Source organism: Crotalus tigris, unplaced genomic scaffold, assembly GCF_016545835.1.
Source record: "Crotalus tigris isolate CLP2741 ecotype Arizona unplaced genomic scaffold, ASM1654583v1 scf7180000024320.386069, whole genome shotgun sequence".
Taxonomy (NCBI): Eukaryota; Metazoa; Chordata; class Lepidosauria; order Squamata; family Viperidae; genus Crotalus; species Crotalus tigris.
The window spans coordinates 131,656-150,359 of record NW_024100492.1 but is presented as its reverse complement, the minus strand read 5'-3'; the positions used below and the strand labels follow the sequence as shown (position 1 = coordinate 150,359).

The following is an 18,704-nucleotide window of genomic DNA, read 5'->3' as shown; positions in this document are numbered from 1 at the left end:
GGGGGGAAACAGAGAGTAGAGGCTTCAATCGGGATCCAGGACCCCCCCTCCCTGGAAGAAGCACTCTGCACATGCCCAGAGAGCAGCAGATGCGAATCTGCCAGGTGTCCAGTGGGCATTTTCAGAACAAGAAACTCCTAGGACATGATTTGACCAAGCGTATAATCCTTTACTGAAAGTTTACATTGGCACGGAAGCAAAACCAGCTCCGGTTTTCCCACTCGAAAGCTGAGCTAACGAAACAATAGATTCCCTCGCTCCCACCCACCAGCTGTTCCTACGGTCCGATAGTAATAGTTCTTCTTGTGATGGAAACAGCTCGCTCCTCCATCGAGCATCTGAATCCATGGCCTTGAGTGTCTCCTTCTTGAGCAAGGAGTTGGACGAGAAGATCTCCACGGCCCCTTCCACCTCGGTCATTCAGTTAGCTCTGCTCCTGTACATCCCTCGTCTTTCTCCACAGATTGCGGCCCAGACATGGTCTTCGTACAAGCCGGGCACTGCGCCCGCGGCCTGGTGGACCCTTGCCCGCAGACGTGCCGCCAGCTGAGTGTCCGGAGGACCTGTCAGAGCAGCTGCATAGAGGGTGAGTTTTGAGTCTTTGGCCAGGGGTGGGTGGGTATCTTTGCACCCCTTCTTTGCAGGTACCTAATGTTCCTCCATCGCTGTGCGCCTTTGCAGGTTGTCGCTGCCCCCCTGGTCTCTTCCTGCAGGAGGGAGGCTGTGTGAACATCAGCCAGTGTCACTGCTTCTTTGACCAGGACCACCGCCGGCCAGGAGAGATCTTTCTGAGGGACAACTGCAGCCAGTGGTGAGCGGGATAGATCCCCGGTGTGGGCAGAACCCCATTCCTTCCTCTGCGGAGCTGTTTACTCTAGGACAATGGTTCTCAACATTTTTAATGCCTTGACCCCCAACCGGTCGTAAGTCGAGGACTACCCAACTGGTCATAAGTTGAGGACTTTCCCTGCCCGGGAGCGCTGCCCATGCGTGGTGCCACCCCCTCTGCCGGCCGAAGCGTAGCTGGCAAGCGGCAGAGACGGCGCAGGCCGACCACCGGCTGGGCCACCAGCTGGCCCAGCCCAAGGCAGTTAAGGCACCCGCCGGGCCCCACGCACGCCAGCAACCCTCCCTGCGCCCGCCGGCCTTCCACCACCCACCCCTGGCCCTCTTTTCCTTCCATTTTTAGCAGTTGCTCAGCAGGGAGGGGTGGAAGCTTCCAGACAGCTCGCCTTCGCTGCAGACAACTCGCAGCACCGTTTGCAAACTGGGGCTTTTGGCGGGCTCGGCAGGGCAGAGACAGCCTGGACCATTCCTGTTGGCTTTGGAAAGCCAATAGAATTAGACTCTATTCAAGAGAGTCTATTCTATTGGCTTTCGAAAGCCAAGAGAATAAAAAAGAGTAGCACAGCTAAGGAAAAGGGGGGGGGGAAATGGCGGACTGCGTTGTTTGGCAACCCCTGTGAAATGGTCGTCCGACCTCAAATGGGTTGAGAACCGCTGCTCTAGGAAGTGGTGAACCGGTGTGCCTAGAAGATGGGGGGGGCTTCCTTGGAGACTGTTGGGGGGTTCCCACCTGGGGACGGTGAGGAAGATCCCTGCATGGGACTGGACAAGGTTCAAACACCTCAGTTTTGGAATTTCCCAGCGGCAAGCTCTGTTATAGAACTATATCTCTGGTCGCCATTTTCTCTGTAGCAGCCCCTATGGGCAAATCTCCTTGCTCTTGGGAATCAACAAATCTTTGCTCGCCGCTGTCTCGATTTCATTTTTATTTATTCTTTTTTTTTCTTTTTTCTTTTTATTATAAATTTTTTACAATTTTACAATAAAAAACCACTTCCCCAATCCCTCCCAACCCTCCCCAAAACCCTCCCTCCTTCTTCCCAGAGCTGAATACAGGGTTAACTAGAACTTAAAAGAAAAAACTTTTAAACTCAAATAAACCTCAAACAAATATAATTACATTCAATAAATGAATTATTAAGTACTTTAACTCCATTATGTATGAAAAACAGAAAGAGAAAAAGAAGAAAAAAATTAACATTAAAATAATTTCTTTGTCATTACAATCCTACCAGTTTACCATTATAATTTATTTTATCTATAATTCACAACTTCTGTTTCTTTCATAATTAATAAACCAATCATCTCCCTAGTTTAATAACATTACAAAATATCATATTTCATATAAAGTAAATTAATTGGAATCTAGTCTGCCATTAAAATATTATAAACTTTAAGTATAAATTTAAATATCAATTATTCAGAAAGCTAAACAATATTTTCTAATATCATACTTATATTATATAAAGTTTATCCATCTTTCTTTGTCATCGCAATCAACACACATATAAGCATTACTTATACCATTGAAATGCCCTTATACATATTTAAAACAAAATAGAAAAATGTGGGGTAGACAGAACCACCACCAGATGGATCCGTAGCTGGCTGACCGGCCGTACTCAGCGAGTGGTCCTCAATGGAACTGCATCTATATGGAGGGAAGTGTGTAGTGGGGTGCCCCAGGGCTCTGTTCTGGGCCCAGTACTCTTCAACATCTTCATCAACGATTTGGATGAAGGGATAGATGGGGAACTCATCAAATTTGCAGATGACACCAAGCTGGCAGGAATAGCCAACACTCCAGAAGACAGGCTTCAGATACAGAAGGATCTGGACAGACTTGAACACTGGGCACTAACTAACAAAATGAAATTCAATGGTGAAAAAAGCAAGGTTCTACATTTAGGCAAGAAAAACCAAATGCACAAGTACAGCATAGGTGGCACCATGCTCAATAGTAGTAACTGTGAGAGGGACCTCGGAGTCCTAGTAGACAATCACTTAAATATGAGCCAGCAGTGTGCTGCAGCTGCCAAAAAGGCCAACACAGTGCTAGGCTGCATTAACAGAGGGATAGAATCAAGATCACGTGAAGTATTAATACCACTCTTCAATGCCTTGGTAAGGCCACACTTGGAATACTGCATCCAGTTTTGGTCACCACGATGTAAAAAAGATGTTGAGACTCTAGAAAGAGTACAGAGAAGAGCAACAAAGATGATTAGGGGACTGGAGGCTAAAACATATAAGGAACGGTTGCGAGAATTGGGTATGTCTAGTTTAACGAAGAGAAGGACAAGGGGGGACATGATAGCAGTATTCCAATATCTCAGGGGCTGCCATAAAGAAGAGGGAATTAAGCTATTTTCCAAAGCACCTGAAGGCAGGACAAGAAGCAACGGGTGGAAACTAATCAAGGAGAGAAGCAACCTAGAACTAAGGAGAAACTTCCTGACAGTGAGAACAATTAATCAGTGGAACAACCTGCCTCCAGAAGCAGTAAATGCTCCAACACTGGAAGTTTTTAAGAAGAGACTGGACAGCCATTTGTCCGAAATGGTGTAGGGTTTCCTGCCCGACCAGGGGGTTGGACTAGATGACCTCCAAGGTCCCTTCCAACTTTACTACTATTACTATTACTTCTTATCTAAAGTTTTCATTCAGTCTCCATAATCTTCTCTCCTCTTTTCCAATAACCAGTTCCATCCGCAATGAGCTATAATCTGTCAATAACCTTGGAACAATCTTTACATTCCTTACCCATCTCTCTTATCCAATAACCTCGAGAAAGCTGCTTGAAGATCTGCCATTGAAGATTGCACCAAAGAACTCTTAGGTCTTGCTTCTCCCACAGGCTCAGAAACAAATTCTTGTAATACTTCTTTAACCTCCTTTTTCTGTTGTTCCTTTTCCTTGCGTTTGTATACTGCCCGAGTCATTCTCTGCTCCTTCATCTCGACTTGTTGAGACCCCTCAGTCTGTAGTTTTCCAACTTTCATCAATACAGCTTCTTCAGACTGCTGTTCTACCTTCTTCTCTTCCGAAACTTTAAACATTATAGGTGGTGATGAGCGTGCTCCCAGGACCGAAGTATAAAACTCCTTTGCTTTAAAAACAGTATTAAGTCTATGACGTATCCCCGCACAGCTCACCGCTATTCCAATCGGAATATCCCATCTAAACGGCATCTGCCTCTTTTTAAGTTCATCTGCTAAAAAAGCAAACTCCTTTCTTCTTCTTAAAATTTTAGATGGGATCTCCTTTAAAATTATAACATCTTGTGCAGCAATCTGAAACCTCTTATTATAAAAAGCTTGTATAATTTCATTGCGCAGGGATCTTTTCCCAAAGTAAATTACCACATCCCTTGGCAAATTTCTTTGCTTTGCAACCCAAAAGTTGACTCTAAATATTTTTTCAATTTCTCTGAATATTTCCTCTTTTTCTCTATCCAAAATCACAGCAAAGTCATTTGCAACCATCTCTCTCAGATCTCCTTGCAAATTTTCTCTCAAGCCTCCGATTCTTAAAGCGAACTCCATCTCTCTATATTGAAACATAAGAATCTCATCGTGAATTTTCCATCTTTTTTTCCATGCCTTCAAATTTTTCCTCCAACACCTCCACTTTATCTGTAACTTCTTCAACACGAAAATCCAACTTTTCAACAACAGAAGCAAGTCCTTTTAAAGCCAAAACTATATCTTGCCTCAAGATCCTGTTATTCTCCTCTAAGATCTCTTTCACTTCTCCCCTAATTTGAGATATAACATTTCCCATTACATCTTGCAAATCTTTTACCGTTAATGACTGTGCAAGAGGAGAAGGTAATAATGTTGATTTAGGTTGTTGCGCTGGTAATATCGCCGAAGAAGAAGCCACCTTAGGAACTGTGGAAATTACTTGGCGCTTTGAAGCCATCTTAAAAGAAAAAAATTTGTTTCTTCTTTCCTCCTTCTTAAAAAATACAAAAAAAAAAGAAAGAAAAAAAGAATTAAACAAAAGAGAGGGAGATTAACTCCAAAAACCCAAATCCTCCTTCAAAAAAATCATTGTAATAAAAAAAAAAAATAGAAAAAGAAAAGAAAAAAGAAATAATTAAATAGACAAAATCCATTCTGTCTCCTTAAAAAAAAAAAAACAACTTCAAATCGCCATTTTACTTTCCCTCTCAACAAAGGAAAAAAGAGAAAATGAAAGTAACTCTTTAAACTTAAATTCCAAACTTAAAATCAAGAAATAAAATCCTCTAATCAGCTCTGTCCGCTTTTTAAATAACTCACCAGTTCTCTTTAAGCGCGGAGGTGGGAGCGCCGTCTTGCTTTGTCCCGAACAACAAGGGACAAAGGCACCTGAGAAGCGGAGACACCCTGAACTCTGTGGGAGCACTCCTTTCACCCCGAAAGAAAACTCCTTTGGGGATTTCAGAGGCTCTACCACTATTCAGGGTGAAACTCCCCTCCCTCCCTTGGCCCGGGAAGGAGGTTTTAAACCGCGGAACAGCTGATGCCTGCTGTTCTCAGCGGTTTTAACGCTGTCTCAGGAGGACGGCTACAAAGTAGCCGCCATCGCCAGCGCTACACCCCCGGAAGTCCATTTTTATTTATTCTTGTGCAACCCTGGCTTGAGTTGTAACAGGGGTCGGCAATCTTAAACACTCAAAAGAGCCACTTGGACCCATTTCCCACAGAAAAGAAAACACTGGGAGATGTAAAACATGGGCGCGCATGTGCGCGCGCCGCAGGGAGGGGCATGATTGAAGAGCTTAATTAAAAAGAAATAGAGGGCGCTGTGCATGAGTTCTCTCTCTCCCTCTCTCCCCCCCTCTCTCTCTCCCGCTCTCTCTTTCTCTCCCTCCCTCTCTCTCCCTCTCTCCGATTTTCTGCTCACCTGGCAAGCTGGCTTCATGCTGTTCTCCGACAAGCTGACACACATTCTTATTGGGCTGTCTCTCTCCTGCCCTTGGTCTGCCAGTCCTCTTCCCCCACTCAGTGTGAGTGTGTGTGTGTGTGTGTGTGTGTGTGTGTGTGTGTGAGTGAGGGGGTGTGAGAGAGAGAGCAAGAGAGAGAGAGCTGCTGCTTGCAGCTTCCTGCTGCTTCCTGCAGAGACGCAGCAAAGGCAGGAGCCCCGCCCAATAAGCTTGTCAGAGAGAGAGAGAGAGAGAGAAAGAGAGAGAGAGAGAGAGAGAGAGAGAGAGAAAGAAGGGAAGCGCAAGTGCCTGTCTCTCTCTTTCTCTCTCTCTCTGTCTCTCTCTCTCTCTCTCTCTCTGCAAATGGCAGAGGAGGACTGGGAACTGCAGAAGGCTCAAAGAGCCACATGCAGCCCCGGAGCCGCGGGTTGCAGACCCGTGAGTTGGAACATTCTGTGGCCCCTATTGGAAGAATAATTTGGAGTCCCAGCTCAAGCTGGGGTCGCGCAAGAAGAAATCAAAAGGAAAGCAAGCACCTGTGAGGAGAGGAGATTTATTTATTCTTCCCCCAAAGCAAGGAGGTTTGCCTACAGGGGCAGCTACAGAGAAAACGGGGGACAGCGATAGAGTTTTACAGGGGAGCCCGCCCTTGGTGTGGAAGCGTGTACGTGTTGAGAAAAGGTTGATTAAATCAAGTGAGGTCGACTGAGTCTCTTCGTTTGAGTCGTGAGCACGATAAAGGATGCTTACATCGTGTTGAGTTTTGTGTGTTTGCTTGGGTGTGTTTACAATTTGAAATAAGCGTGTCATTGATTCTCGCGTTCGCGTTTAAGTTGAAGGGATTTTGGAAGCTGTTAATTAGTAACTTAGTTGGAGACCTTGAGTAGTGAACATATGATTCCCTACACCAGCCTTTCTGGCTTGGTGGCCCGATAGGGAGAAGCAAGGAAATGTGCAGCACAAATGGACACACGCACAGCGGTGGCGCAAATGGGTGCATGCATGCGCAAATGGGCTACTGGCACCCGCGCAAGTGGGCCTCTGGCACCCACGCGCATGCATAAACGGGCCTCTGGCGCCTGCACGCCTGGGCAAATGGGGCACCCATATGATGCTGGTGGAGGTGCTAGCACACCTGTGCATGCGCAACCAGAGCAGCTAGCGGCCACGCAGCAGCACTACCGCAAGTGGGGGGGGCTTGCTAGCTATTCCTGCGGCCCAGTGGCCAACACGTCACAGCCCAGTACTGGGCTGCTGACCATAGGTCGGGGGCCCCTGCCCTATACAATAATTTTTAACACAATTATATACATTTATGATTCTTCCCACACACCTCAAACCGGGCCATCGGCCTACAAGAGGCTGCTTAAACTCCGTTTCGTCCTCACGCAGCGTTTGTCTGGATGGCACGGTGACCTGTGACGCGGTGGCCTGTCCGGTGAAGTGCGGCTGGTCGGCTTGGTCTCCGTGGACCCCCTGCAGCCGGAGTTGCGGAGTTGGGATGCAGCAAAGGTTCCGGTAAGAAACGGCACAACGTGCTTGGCATCGGTTCACCCGGGAGTCCTTGGCGAGGCTGAGATGCTATCTTGGGCGGGACCCCTCGGGATCCAGTGGAAGTCGGGTGCAGAATTGGGTGTTGGTTGTGCCGCCCAGGAGGAGGAGTGTGTTTGTTTGTTTGTTTGTTGTTGGTAATCCTGAACAACAGTTCATTTAGTCCACGTTTGTAGCGTCCTGCAGTCACGTGACCGTGTTTCACAGCGTACCCTCAGTTCCCTTAACGACTGCAGTATTTTCTTAACCGTGTTGTCATTTTACGACCGCAGCAGTCGCTCAAGGCGCACCACAAACAGCTTGCAAAACCCAGCTGGTCGCGTGGGTGACCCTTGTCACAACTCTCACGACTTAACGACCGTGATGGACGGTCGTAAACGGAAGGCTGGCTCTATACACTACCCGTGCTTGAAAACGAAAAGTCCCTTAATACCGTCCTCTTTCTCGGCAGGTCTCCGTCCAACCCGGCGGCAGCCAACGGGGGCGCCCCATGCCAAGGAGACGCCCAGGAGGTGCGCGAGTGTCACACAAGCTGCATCACAGGTAAGAGCAACGGTAACATCTGTTGTCGCTTTCTGCAGGGCGGACTTCCTCTTATTTATTTCGTACGGCATAGCAGAATACAGCGTTTATGCCAGGGGTCATAATGGATGAGAAGCGAAACGTCTTCAAAGAATAATAAGAAAGTCCCACGAGGACACAGATAAGCCTCCGAGTAGCCTCAACGGCTCTCTAAAAGAAGGCAAATGACCAGTTTTTCTGCAAGGAGTATAAACCCACCCCACCATTCAGTCAGAGCTGAAGAAGCTTCTTGGATGAGAAGCAAACGTCTTCAAAGAATAATAAGAAAGTCCCACGAGGACACAGAGAAACCTCCGAGTGGCCTCAACAGCTCTCTAAAAGAATGCAAATGATCAGTTTTTCTAGAAGGAGTATAAATGCTTCCACTCCCTGCCGTCCAGTCAGAGCTGAAGAAGCTTCTTGGATGAGAAGCGAAACGTCTTCAAAGAATAATAAGAAAGTCCCACGAGGACACAGAGAAGCCTCCGAGTAGCCTCAACGCCTCTATAAAAGAATGCAAATGACCAATTTTTCTGCAATTTGTATAAACCCTTCCACTCCCCGCCGACCAGTCAGAGCTGAAGAAGCTTCATGGATGAGAAGCGAAACGTCTTCAAAGAATAATAAGAAAGTCCCACGAGGACACAGAGAAACCTCCAAGTGGCCTCAACGGCTCTCTAAGAGAATGCAAATGACTAGCGGTCTTCAAGAAGTATAAATCCTTCCATTTCCCACCATCATTTTTCCCCCTGAAGAAGTCTCTGATTGGATGGTGGGGACTGGAAGGATTTATACTCCTCGCAGACAGCTGGTCATTTGCCTTCTTTTCGAGAGTCGTTGAGGGCACTTGGAGGTTTACCTGTGTCCTCGGCATCACCTGAGCACTGCAGATGTGTGTGGAGCCTTCCTGGCTACAGGATGTTTTTGTGCCCTGCGTCCCTTCCCGGTTGACAGCAGGGGCAGGCCGTTGGGGGATGAGCCTGTGTTGTCGGCATCACAAACTGAAGCGCAAAACGGTCCCTGCTGTTTGCGATGTTTCCTGGAGATTCGTTCATTCTCCCGCACCATTCGGAGGGGGGGGGTTCATCCCAAAGTGCATAGCTAAATGTCTCTGAAGTGCCGGCAACCCAAACGGCGAAGTTCAACCACGCCGACTTCCTGAGCAAGCAAGCCGTGCTCTCCACGACGGACGCGTTTCCAGAACCTCAAGGCGCGCGAAGGCCTAGCCAGGATGGCTGCGGGTGACATCGGTCAAACCGGAGAGGAGGGCGATGGCGGGATAGTCTCACCGTTAGACACTACAAGCGGGAATTTCGGCAACGGGCGCAGGAGTGGTACGGAGGGGACATACCAGGGCCAACACCCGGTCTCACGAAGGGGTACCTGCAGCTCGCATCCTCACTCTACCTTCGCTGGTCCGCCAAACCGGAAACCACTGCGCTGTACCGTTTCAGACAAACGGTTGTCCGATCTCTTTTTCTGACCGTGAAGTTGGCTGTGGGTGACATCGGTCAAACCGGAGAGGAGGGCAACAGCGGGAAAGCCTCACCGTTAGACACTACAAGCGGGAGTTTCGGCAACCACCACGGGCGTAGGAGTGGTACGGAGGGGACATACCAGGGCCAACACACAGTCTCACGAAGGGGTACCTGCAGCTCGCATCCTCACTCTACCTTCGCTGGTCCGCCAAACCGGAAACCACTGCGCTGTACCATTTCAGACAATCGGTTGTCCGATCTCTTTTTTTGACCATGAAGTTCTACGGTTTTCGTCCCGCCACCCACCCACCCACCCAGCAACTCCCTCTCCCCTCTCTCTCCTGTCCCCTGCAGAAACGGCTTTGCTCTGGAGCGACTGGACCCCCTGGTCCCCCTGCTCCAAGACCTGCTTCTACGCCCCGGATCTGGTCGGCACGCGCAAACGATTCCGGCATTGCAACGGTACCGCACAGGCCGTCGGGTGCGATGGAGAGAGCGTGCAGGAAGAGGACTGTGACACTCCCCTGTGCCCAGGTGAGCAGCTGAAGGGATGCCAAGGGTGGGAGGGCAGAATTCGCACCCGGTTGCGGCCAGAATTCTCCCAGATCGTTCTGCTTCGTTGGAGAAACTCCTTTCGGGGTACGGGGTCCTGTGTAGATAGTCCTCGACTTACGAGCCCCAATTTCCTTTGCGGAGTGAGGCAGTTCTTAAGCAAGCTTTGCCCCATTTGACGACCTTGATCGGAGCTTAATGCAGGCTTAGCTGTGATTTTCCTTTCATAAATTAAGCTCAGCTTTGATCGCAGCTTAATGCAGGCTTACCTTTGATTTTCCTCTCATAAGCTCAGCTTTGATCGCAGCTTAATTCAGGCTAAGCTTTGATTTTCCTCTCATAACTTAAGCTCAGCTTTGATTGAAGCTTAATTGAAGCTTAACTTTGATTTTCCTCTCATAAATTAAACTTAGCTTTGATCGAAGCTTAATACAGGCTAAGCTTTGATTTTCCTCTCATAAATTAACTCAGCTTTAATCGAAGCTTAATTCAGGCTTAGCTTTGATTTTCCCCTCATAAATTAAGTTCAGCTTTGATCTACGCTTAATTCGGCCTTAGCTTTGATTTTCCTCTCATAAATTAAGCTCAGCTTGATTGAAGCTTAATTTGGGCTTAGCTTTGATTTCATCTCTCATAAATTAAGCAGATTTGATCAAAGCTTAATTCAGGCTTAGCTTTGATTTCGTCTCTCATAAATTAAGCTCAGTTTTGATCACAACTTAATGCAGGCTTAGCTTTGATTTTCCCCTCATAAATTAAGTTCAGCTTTGATCTAAGCTTAATTCGGCCTTAGCTTTGATTTTCCCCTCATAAATTAAGCTCAGCTTTGATCGAAGCTTAATGCAGGCTTAGCTTTGATTTTCCTCTCATAAATGAAGGTCGGCTTTGATCGGAGCTTAATCCTGGCTGGGGATGCCACCCTTCCAAAGCCAGGGAGACTCGAACCCAATCCTCAGCCCCCCACTCCCACGTAACAGATGCCAGTGGTGAAGGAGGAGGGCTTAAACCTGGTTTAAGCCCCCTCTCCAATATATCTCCGCAGTGGAGGGTATCTGGACCCCTTGGTCCGCCTGGTCCGTCTGCTCGGCGCCGTGTGACTCCGGGGTGCAGACCCGCAACCGCACCTGCTCCAAGCCGGCCTACGGCGGTCCCGGATGCTCGGGCCCCCTGATCCAGACCCGGGATTGCCACACGCAGCCCTGCCGAGGTATGGATTTTTTTTTTTTTTAATTCCGTGGATCTATTTCCGTCGCCTGTGTCTTATTTTTATAAACAACCGAACACACACACACACGCACACACACACGAAAACACTTCCTATTTTCCCCACAACAACAGAACGCAGCAGACTCGAACTCAGCGTCACCCGGCGATTGGTCCCAGGTCACCCAGCCGGTTGTCGTGCCTAAGGCGGGACTCGGCCTCACCCTCTCCTGGGGATTGGCCCAAAGTCACGACGAAGGCAGGACGAGGGACCTCGGAGGTCATCTAGCCCAGCCCCCTGCTCAACAGGAGACCCTTACAGAATCACAGGGGTGAAGGGGACCTCGGAGGTCATCTAGTCCAGCCCCCTGACCAAGCGGGAGACCCTTACAGAATAACCGAGTTGAAGGGACCCTCGATGGTCATCTAGTCCAACCCCCTGCTCAAGCGGGAGACCCTTACAGAATAACAGAGTTGGAGGGGACTTCAGTGGTCATCTAGTCCAACCCCCTAAGCAGGAGACCCTTAGAGAATTACATAGCTGGAGGGGACCTTGGAGGTCATCTAGTCCAACCTCCTGACTGAGCAGGAGACCCTTACAAAATAACCGAGTTGAAGGGACCCTCGATGGTCATCTAGTCCAACCCCCTGCTCAAGCGGGAGACCCTTACAGAATAACAGAGTTGGAGGGGACCTCGGTGGTCATCTAGTCCAACCCCCTGACCGAGCGGGAGACCCTTACAGAATAATCGAGTTGAGGGCACTTTGGTGGTCATCTAGTCCAACCCCGACTAAGCAGGAGACCCTTACAGAATAACTGAGTTGGAGGGGACCTCAGTGGTCATCTAGTCCAACCCCCTATGCAGGAGACCCTTAGAGAATTACATAGCTGGAAGGGACCTTGGAGGTCATCTAGTCCAACCCCCTGACTAAGCAGGAGACCCTTACAGAATAACCGAGTTGGAGGGCACCTCGGTGGTCATCTAGTCCAACCCCCTGACTGAGCAGGAGACCCTTACAGAATAACAGAGTTGGGGGGACCCCGGTGGTCATCTAGTCCAACCCCCTGCTCGAGCAATTGACCCTTACAGAGTAACCGAGTTGGGGGGCACCCCAGTGGCCATCTAGTCCAACCCCCTGCAGACAGCTGCAGAGGCGGGACACCCATCTCCTGCCCCGGTGCCCGCCCGGCGCCTAGCTGAACCGCCTGCTCGCTCTTCCGCCCGCAGGGGAGTGCCCGGCCAACATGGTGTATCTGACGGCCGAGGAGTGTCGGCGGAAAGGGGGGGCTTGCCCCCGACTCTGCCTGGACCGGGGCGCCCAGGTGGAGTGTGCCTCCCCCTGCCAGGAGGGCTGCCACTGCCCCGAGGGTCTTTTCCTCCAGGATGGTTCCTGCGTGCAACTCAGCCGGTGCCCGTGCTACTACCAGGGGCAGATTTACCCGCCGGGCACCACCGTCTCCCGAGACTCGTGCAACAACTGGTAGGAGAGACCGACAACGACAACCCGCCCCCCTTTCCTCTCTTGACTTCCAAGAGGACGGCTTTTTTGGGGGGGGAGGTCCGATCCAGCTGCTCCTGGCATCTTGCTCTCTCTGAAGGCTTGGTGGGTTCTGGGTTCTAATCCTGCGGCTTTTGCCTTCAGCACTTGCCAGCAGGGGGAGATGGTGTGTGGCGCAGAGCCTTGCCCAGGTAAGTTTGAAATTGTGTGTGTGGGGGGGTTGTGACAGGCCACTGGGGTCGTGACCTTTGACCCCGGGGATGAGGGGCAGGATCCAAAGCCCCCCCCCCACTCTTCCATCCTTTGATGAATGGGTTATGGAGGAATTTAAACATTGCTTCCCCAAAATTCTTCTTTTTTTTTTTAGCATTGGGGGGATGGGGGGGGGAGAAATGGAAGGTTCCCATCGGACATCACCCCTGCCTTTCTCGGGGATAACGGGAACTGCAGCCAGGCAGGATAACAGATCAGGGATTCTCAATCTTGGCTGTTTTTATGGTGGTGGGGGGGAACTTCCACTCCCAGAATTCCCCAGCCAGCGGATATGTCCACTCCTTTTAAAGCAGGCCGGCTGGAGGATTCTGGGAGTGGAAGTCCTCTCCTCTTAAAACATCCTGGCTGGGGAATTCTGGGAATTGAAGTCCTCTCCTCTTAAAGCATCTCGGCTGGGGGATTCTGGGAGTGAAAGTCCTCCCCTCTTAAAATATCCTGGCTGGGGGATTCTGGGAGTTGAAGTCCTCCCCTCTTAAAGCATGCTAGCTGGGGGATTCTGGGAGTGGAAATCCTCCCCTCTTATAGCATGCTCACTGGGGGATTCTGGGAGTTGAAGTCCTCCCCTCTTAAAGCATCCCAGCTGGGGAATTCTGGGAATCGAAGTCCTCCCCTCTTAAAGCATCCTGGCTGAGGGATTCTGGGAGTGGAAGTCCCCCCCTCTTAAAGCAGGCCAGCTGGGGGATTCTGGGAATCGAAGTCCTCCCCTCTTAAAGCATCCTGGCTGAGGGATTCTGGGAGTGGAAGTCCCCCCCTCTTATAGCATACCAGCTGGGGGATTCTGGGAGTGGAAGCCCCCCCTCTTAAAGCAGGCCGGCTGGGGGATTCTGGGAGTGGAAGTCCTCCCCTCTTAAATAGCCACGGTTGAGAAACAGCTTCCTAGTTCAACAAAGCAAGTCCAGTGGGAAGAAGGATAACCATGGACCCTGTAGCCTTGCGGCACTGGACGGCGTGGGTCCCCAACCCCTGCTCTATGGATCGCTACCGGACCGCGGCACGCCAGCGACCGGCCCACACCAAACCACCCCTTCTCCGGTCGGCGGGGAAAAACTCCACGGAACACCGGTCTCCCGGTGTGCCCCGAAGGCTGGGGGGGGGGCTCTGCTCAAACAGGGCTTCGCCTGTTGGATAGACGGGTCGATTCTGGGTTCCACCCGAGGCTTGCTCTCATCGTCCTTCTCCTCCCTGGACAGCCAACTGTAGCTGGAGCGCCTGGTCGGCCTGGAGTGGCTGCAGCCGTACGTGCAACGTGGGGACGAGGCGGCGCTACCGGGCCGAGGCCGAGCCGGAAGGGCGGCCCTGCCAGGGCTCCAAGGTGGACATCGAATTCTGCAGCCTGCAGCCCTGCCCAGGTGAGAGAGAGGGAGGGAGGGGGAGGGAGAGGGAGGGAGGGAGAGGCAGAGAGAGAGAGGGAGAGAGAGAGAGATTGAGAGAGAAAGATTGACAGAGGGAGAGAGAGGGAGGGAGAGGGAGACAGGGAGGGAGGGAGAGAGGGAGAGTTTGAGAGAGAGTTTGAGAGAGAGAGAGGGAGAGGGAGAGACAGAGAAAGAGAGAGACAGAAAGAGAGAAAAAGAAAGAGAAAAAGAGAGATGGAAAGAGACAGAGAGAGAAAGAGAGAGAGAAAGAAAGAGAAAGACAGAAAGAGAGAGAGAGAGAAAGAAAGAAAGGGAGAGAGATTGAGAACGAGGGAGAGAGAGTGAAAGAAAATAAGAGGGAGAGAGAGAGAGAGAGAGATGCACAGGAGAATCACAGAATCACAGAGTTGGAAGGGACCCAGGAGGTCATCTAGCCAACCCCCCTGCTCGAGCAGGAGACCCTTACAGAATCACAGAGTTGGAAGGGACCTCAGAGGTCATCTCAACCCCATGCTCTAGCAGGAGACCCTTCCAGAATCATAGAATGACAGAATTGGGAGGCACCTTAAAGGTCATCTAGTCCAACCGCCCTTCTCGAGCAGGAGAAAGAAAGAACGAAAGAAAGAAAGAAAGAAAGAAAGAAAGAAAGAAAGAAAGAAAGGAAGGACAGAGAGAGAAAAGAGGGAAAGAGAACGAAAGAGAGAAAGGAGAGAATCAGAGAGAAAGGAGAGAGAGAATGAGAAAGAAAGAAAGAAAGAAAGAAAGAAAGAAAGAAGGAAGGAAGGAAGGAAAGAAAAAAAAGAAAGAAAAGAGAAGAGGAAAAGAAAGAAAGAGAGAAAGGAGAGAATCAGAGAGAAAGAAGAGTGGGAATGAGAGGGAAAAAAGAAAGAGAGGAGGGACAGGAGGGAAAGAATGAGAGAAAGGAGAGAATCAGAAAGAAGAAAGAATGAGAGAAAGAAAAAGAAAGAAAGAAAGAAGAAAAGAGAGAAGAGGGAAAGAAAAAGAGAGAAAGGAAAGAATCAGAGAGAGAAAGAAGAAAGGGAATGAGAGAAAGAAAGAAAGAAAGAAAGGGAGAGAGAAGAGAGAGAGGAGGGAGAGAAAGAATGAGAGAAAGGAGAGAATCAGAGAGAGAAAGAAGAAATAAAAGAGAGAGAAAAGAAAGAAAGCAAGAAGAGGGAAAGAGAAAGAAAGAGAGAGAGAAAGGAGAGAATCAGAGAGAGAAGAAAGGGAATGAGAGAAAGAGAAAAAGAAAGAAAGGAGAGAATCAGAGAGAGAAAGAAGAGAGGGAATGAGAGAAAGAAAGAAGGAAGGAAAAGAAAAAAAGAGAGAAGAGGGAAAGAGAAAGAAAGAGAAAGGAGAGAGGGAATGAGAGAAAGAAAGAAAAAGAAAGAAAGAAAAGAAAAGAGAGAGAAAGGAGAGAATCAGAGAGAGAAAGAAGAGAGGGAATGAGAGAAAAAAGAAAGAAGGAAAGAAAGAAAGGAGAGAGAGGAGGGAGAGAAAGAATGAGAGAAAGGAGAGAATCAGAGGGAGTGAAAGAAGAGAGGGAATGAGAGAAAGAAAGAAAAGAAAGAAAGAAAGAAAGAAAGAAAGAAAGAAAGAAAGAAAGAAAGAAAGAAAGAAAGAAGCTGCTTTCCATACAGCCAGCATTTCTAGTTTGCAGCGAGAGGGACCGGCTTCATTTGGGGGAATTTGAAGCTCCTTCTCCACTGGGGATGGGGGGGGAGTGTTTCAAGGAGCTGCCGGTTTTGCAGACGCCCTCCCTCTCCCACACCACCAACGTTGTGACTCCACACACACACACACACACACACAGGGTCCGGCATGGAGTGGGGCCTGTGGTCGGAGTGCTCGGTGCCCTGCGGAGGCGGCTACCGGAACCGGACGAGAGCTGGCACCACCGTCCTGGCCAGGATCGACTTTGCCACCTGCAACCTTCAGCCGTGCAGAGGTGAGCTTGCGCCCCCCCGCATCCCTGGATCCCGTCGCGAATAGAGCGGGAAGGGACCTCGGAGGTCATCTGGCCCAACCCCCTGCTCGAGCGGGAGACCCTTACAGAATCCTAGGAGGACAGAGCGGGAAGGGACCTTGGAGGTCATCCAGCCCAACCCCTCCCCCGCTTGGTTAGGAGACGCTTACAGAATGACAGAGCCACCGAGTTGGAAGGGACCTCCGAGGTCATCCAATCCAACCCCCTGCTCATCTGGGAGATCCTATGCCATTTCAAAGAAGTGGCTGTGCAGTCTCTTCCTCAAAACCTCCAGGGATGAAGCATCCACAAAGTCTGGTGGCAAGCTGTTCCACTGGCTAATTATCCTCACTGTTAGGAAGGCAGGACAAGATACAATACAATACAATACAGCACAGCACAACACAACACAATAAAACATAGCACAATCCAATACAGTACAAGAATCTAATCCAATACAGTACAATACAATACAACACAACACAATATAATGCAACAATACAATACAAAATACAATACAAGACAAAACAATGCAATGCAATGCAGTACAGTACAATACAATACAATACAATACAGTATGACATAATACAAGAATACAATACAATACAATACAATAATACAAAACAGTAACAATAATGCAATACAATGTAATACAACAATGCAATACAGTACAATACAGTACAGTACAATACAATCTAATACAATACCATACAATACAATACTATACAATACAATAATACAATACAGTACAATACAATACAATACAATATAATACAGTACAATAATATACTACAATACAATAATCCAATACAGTACAGTACAATACAATACAATACAATATAATACAATACTATACAATACAATACAACAATCCAATACAGTACAATACAATACTATATAATACAGTACAATAATATACTACAATAATCCAATACAGTACAATAGAATACAGTACAATACAATACAATACAATACAATAATCCAATACAGTAGAATACAATACAATACAATACAATAATCTAATACAGTACAATACAATACAATACAATACAGTACAATAATATACTACAATACAATAATACAATAGAGTACAGTACAGTACAATACAATACAGTACAATACAATAATCCAATCTAATACAATACCATACAATACAATATAATACAATACTATACAATACAATAATCTAATACAGTACAATAATATACTACAATACAATAATACAATACAGTAATAGTAATAGTAGTAAAGTTGGAAGGGACCTTGGAGGTCATCTAGTCCAACCCCCGGCAGGAAATATAATATACAATACAATATAATACACAATACATATATATAATATACAAATATAATATACAATACAATATAATACAATACTATACAATACAATACAATAATCCAATACAGTACAGTACAATACAATACAATACAGTACAATACAATAATCCAATCTAATACAATACCACACAATACAATATAATACAATACTATACAATACAATAATCCAATACAGTACAATACAATACAGTACAATAATATACTACAATACAATAATACAATACAGTACACTACAGTACAGTACAATACAATAATCCAATCTAATACAATACCATACAATACAATATAATACAATACTATACAATACAATACAATAATCCAATACAGTACAATACAATACAATACAATATAATACAGTACAATAATATACTACAATAGAATAATACAATACAGTACAATACAGTACAGTACAGTACAATACAATACAATACAATACAGTAGAAATATTTTCTACCGTAACCATTACAGTCGCTCTCTCTGGTCTGTCCAGGATCAACCATCCTTGATGGAGTCTTTCATCCAAAATGTTTCCTTCAAAGGATAACCATGGTTTTGCCTCTCATCCCTTCCAACCAGGTGAGGTTCCAGGCACCTGCCCAGCAGGGAAAGTGTGGCGAGAGTGCAACGACAGGCCAGGTTCCTGCGCAGAGCTCAGCACCGAAGACGCCGACGGACACCAGATGGTGTGCCGGCCAGGCTGCTACTGCCCCAATGGCACCATCTTGCTGGTAAATACCACAAGACTTTCCGTGGCCCGTCTCAGCCAAGCGAGTTGGCCCTGATAAGTTGGTAATGGTGAGTTGGCTGAGATATATTTGGTCACGGTGAGTTGGCCGAGATGAGTTGGCCATGATGAGTTGGCCTAGATGAGTTGGCCGTGATGAGTTGGCTGTGATGAGTTAGCCAAGATGAGTTGGCCATGATGTTGGCCATGATGAGTTGGCCTAGATGAGTTGGCCTAGATGAGTTGACTGAGATGAGTTGGCCTAGATCAGTTGGCCTAGATCAGTTGGCTGAGATGAGTTGACCATGATGAGTTGGCCTAGATGAGTTGGCTGAGATGAGTTGGCCTAGATGAGTTGGCCTAGATGAGTTGGCTGAGTTGGCCATGATGAGTTGGCCTAGATGAGTTGGCCTAGATGAGTTGGCTGAGATGAGTTGGCCATGATGAG

At 47.9% G+C, this 18,704-nt stretch overlaps 1 protein-coding gene across 1 annotated transcript in view; it reads left to right on the top strand.

Moving 5' to 3' along the window:
- The window catches only part of LOC120299896 (SCO-spondin-like), a 176,814-nt gene that overhangs the window by 92,176 nt on the left and 65,934 nt on the right, over positions 1 to 18,704 (top strand). Inside the window, exons 53-63 of the mRNA XM_039325184.1 lie at positions 464 to 586; positions 682 to 811; positions 7,151 to 7,276; positions 7,761 to 7,852; positions 9,703 to 9,882; positions 10,943 to 11,107; positions 12,333 to 12,585; positions 12,748 to 12,769; positions 14,006 to 14,225; positions 16,042 to 16,212; positions 18,109 to 18,307. Of these exons, the coding sequence (XP_039181118.1) occupies positions 464 to 586; positions 682 to 811; positions 7,151 to 7,276; positions 7,761 to 7,852; positions 9,703 to 9,882; positions 10,943 to 11,107; positions 12,333 to 12,585; positions 12,748 to 12,769; positions 14,006 to 14,225; positions 16,042 to 16,212; positions 18,109 to 18,307 (1,681 nt within the window). The remainder of the gene's footprint in view (positions 1 to 463; positions 587 to 681; positions 812 to 7,150; positions 7,277 to 7,760; positions 7,853 to 9,702; positions 9,883 to 10,942; positions 11,108 to 12,332; positions 12,586 to 12,747; positions 12,770 to 14,005; positions 14,226 to 16,041; positions 16,213 to 18,108; positions 18,308 to 18,704) is intronic.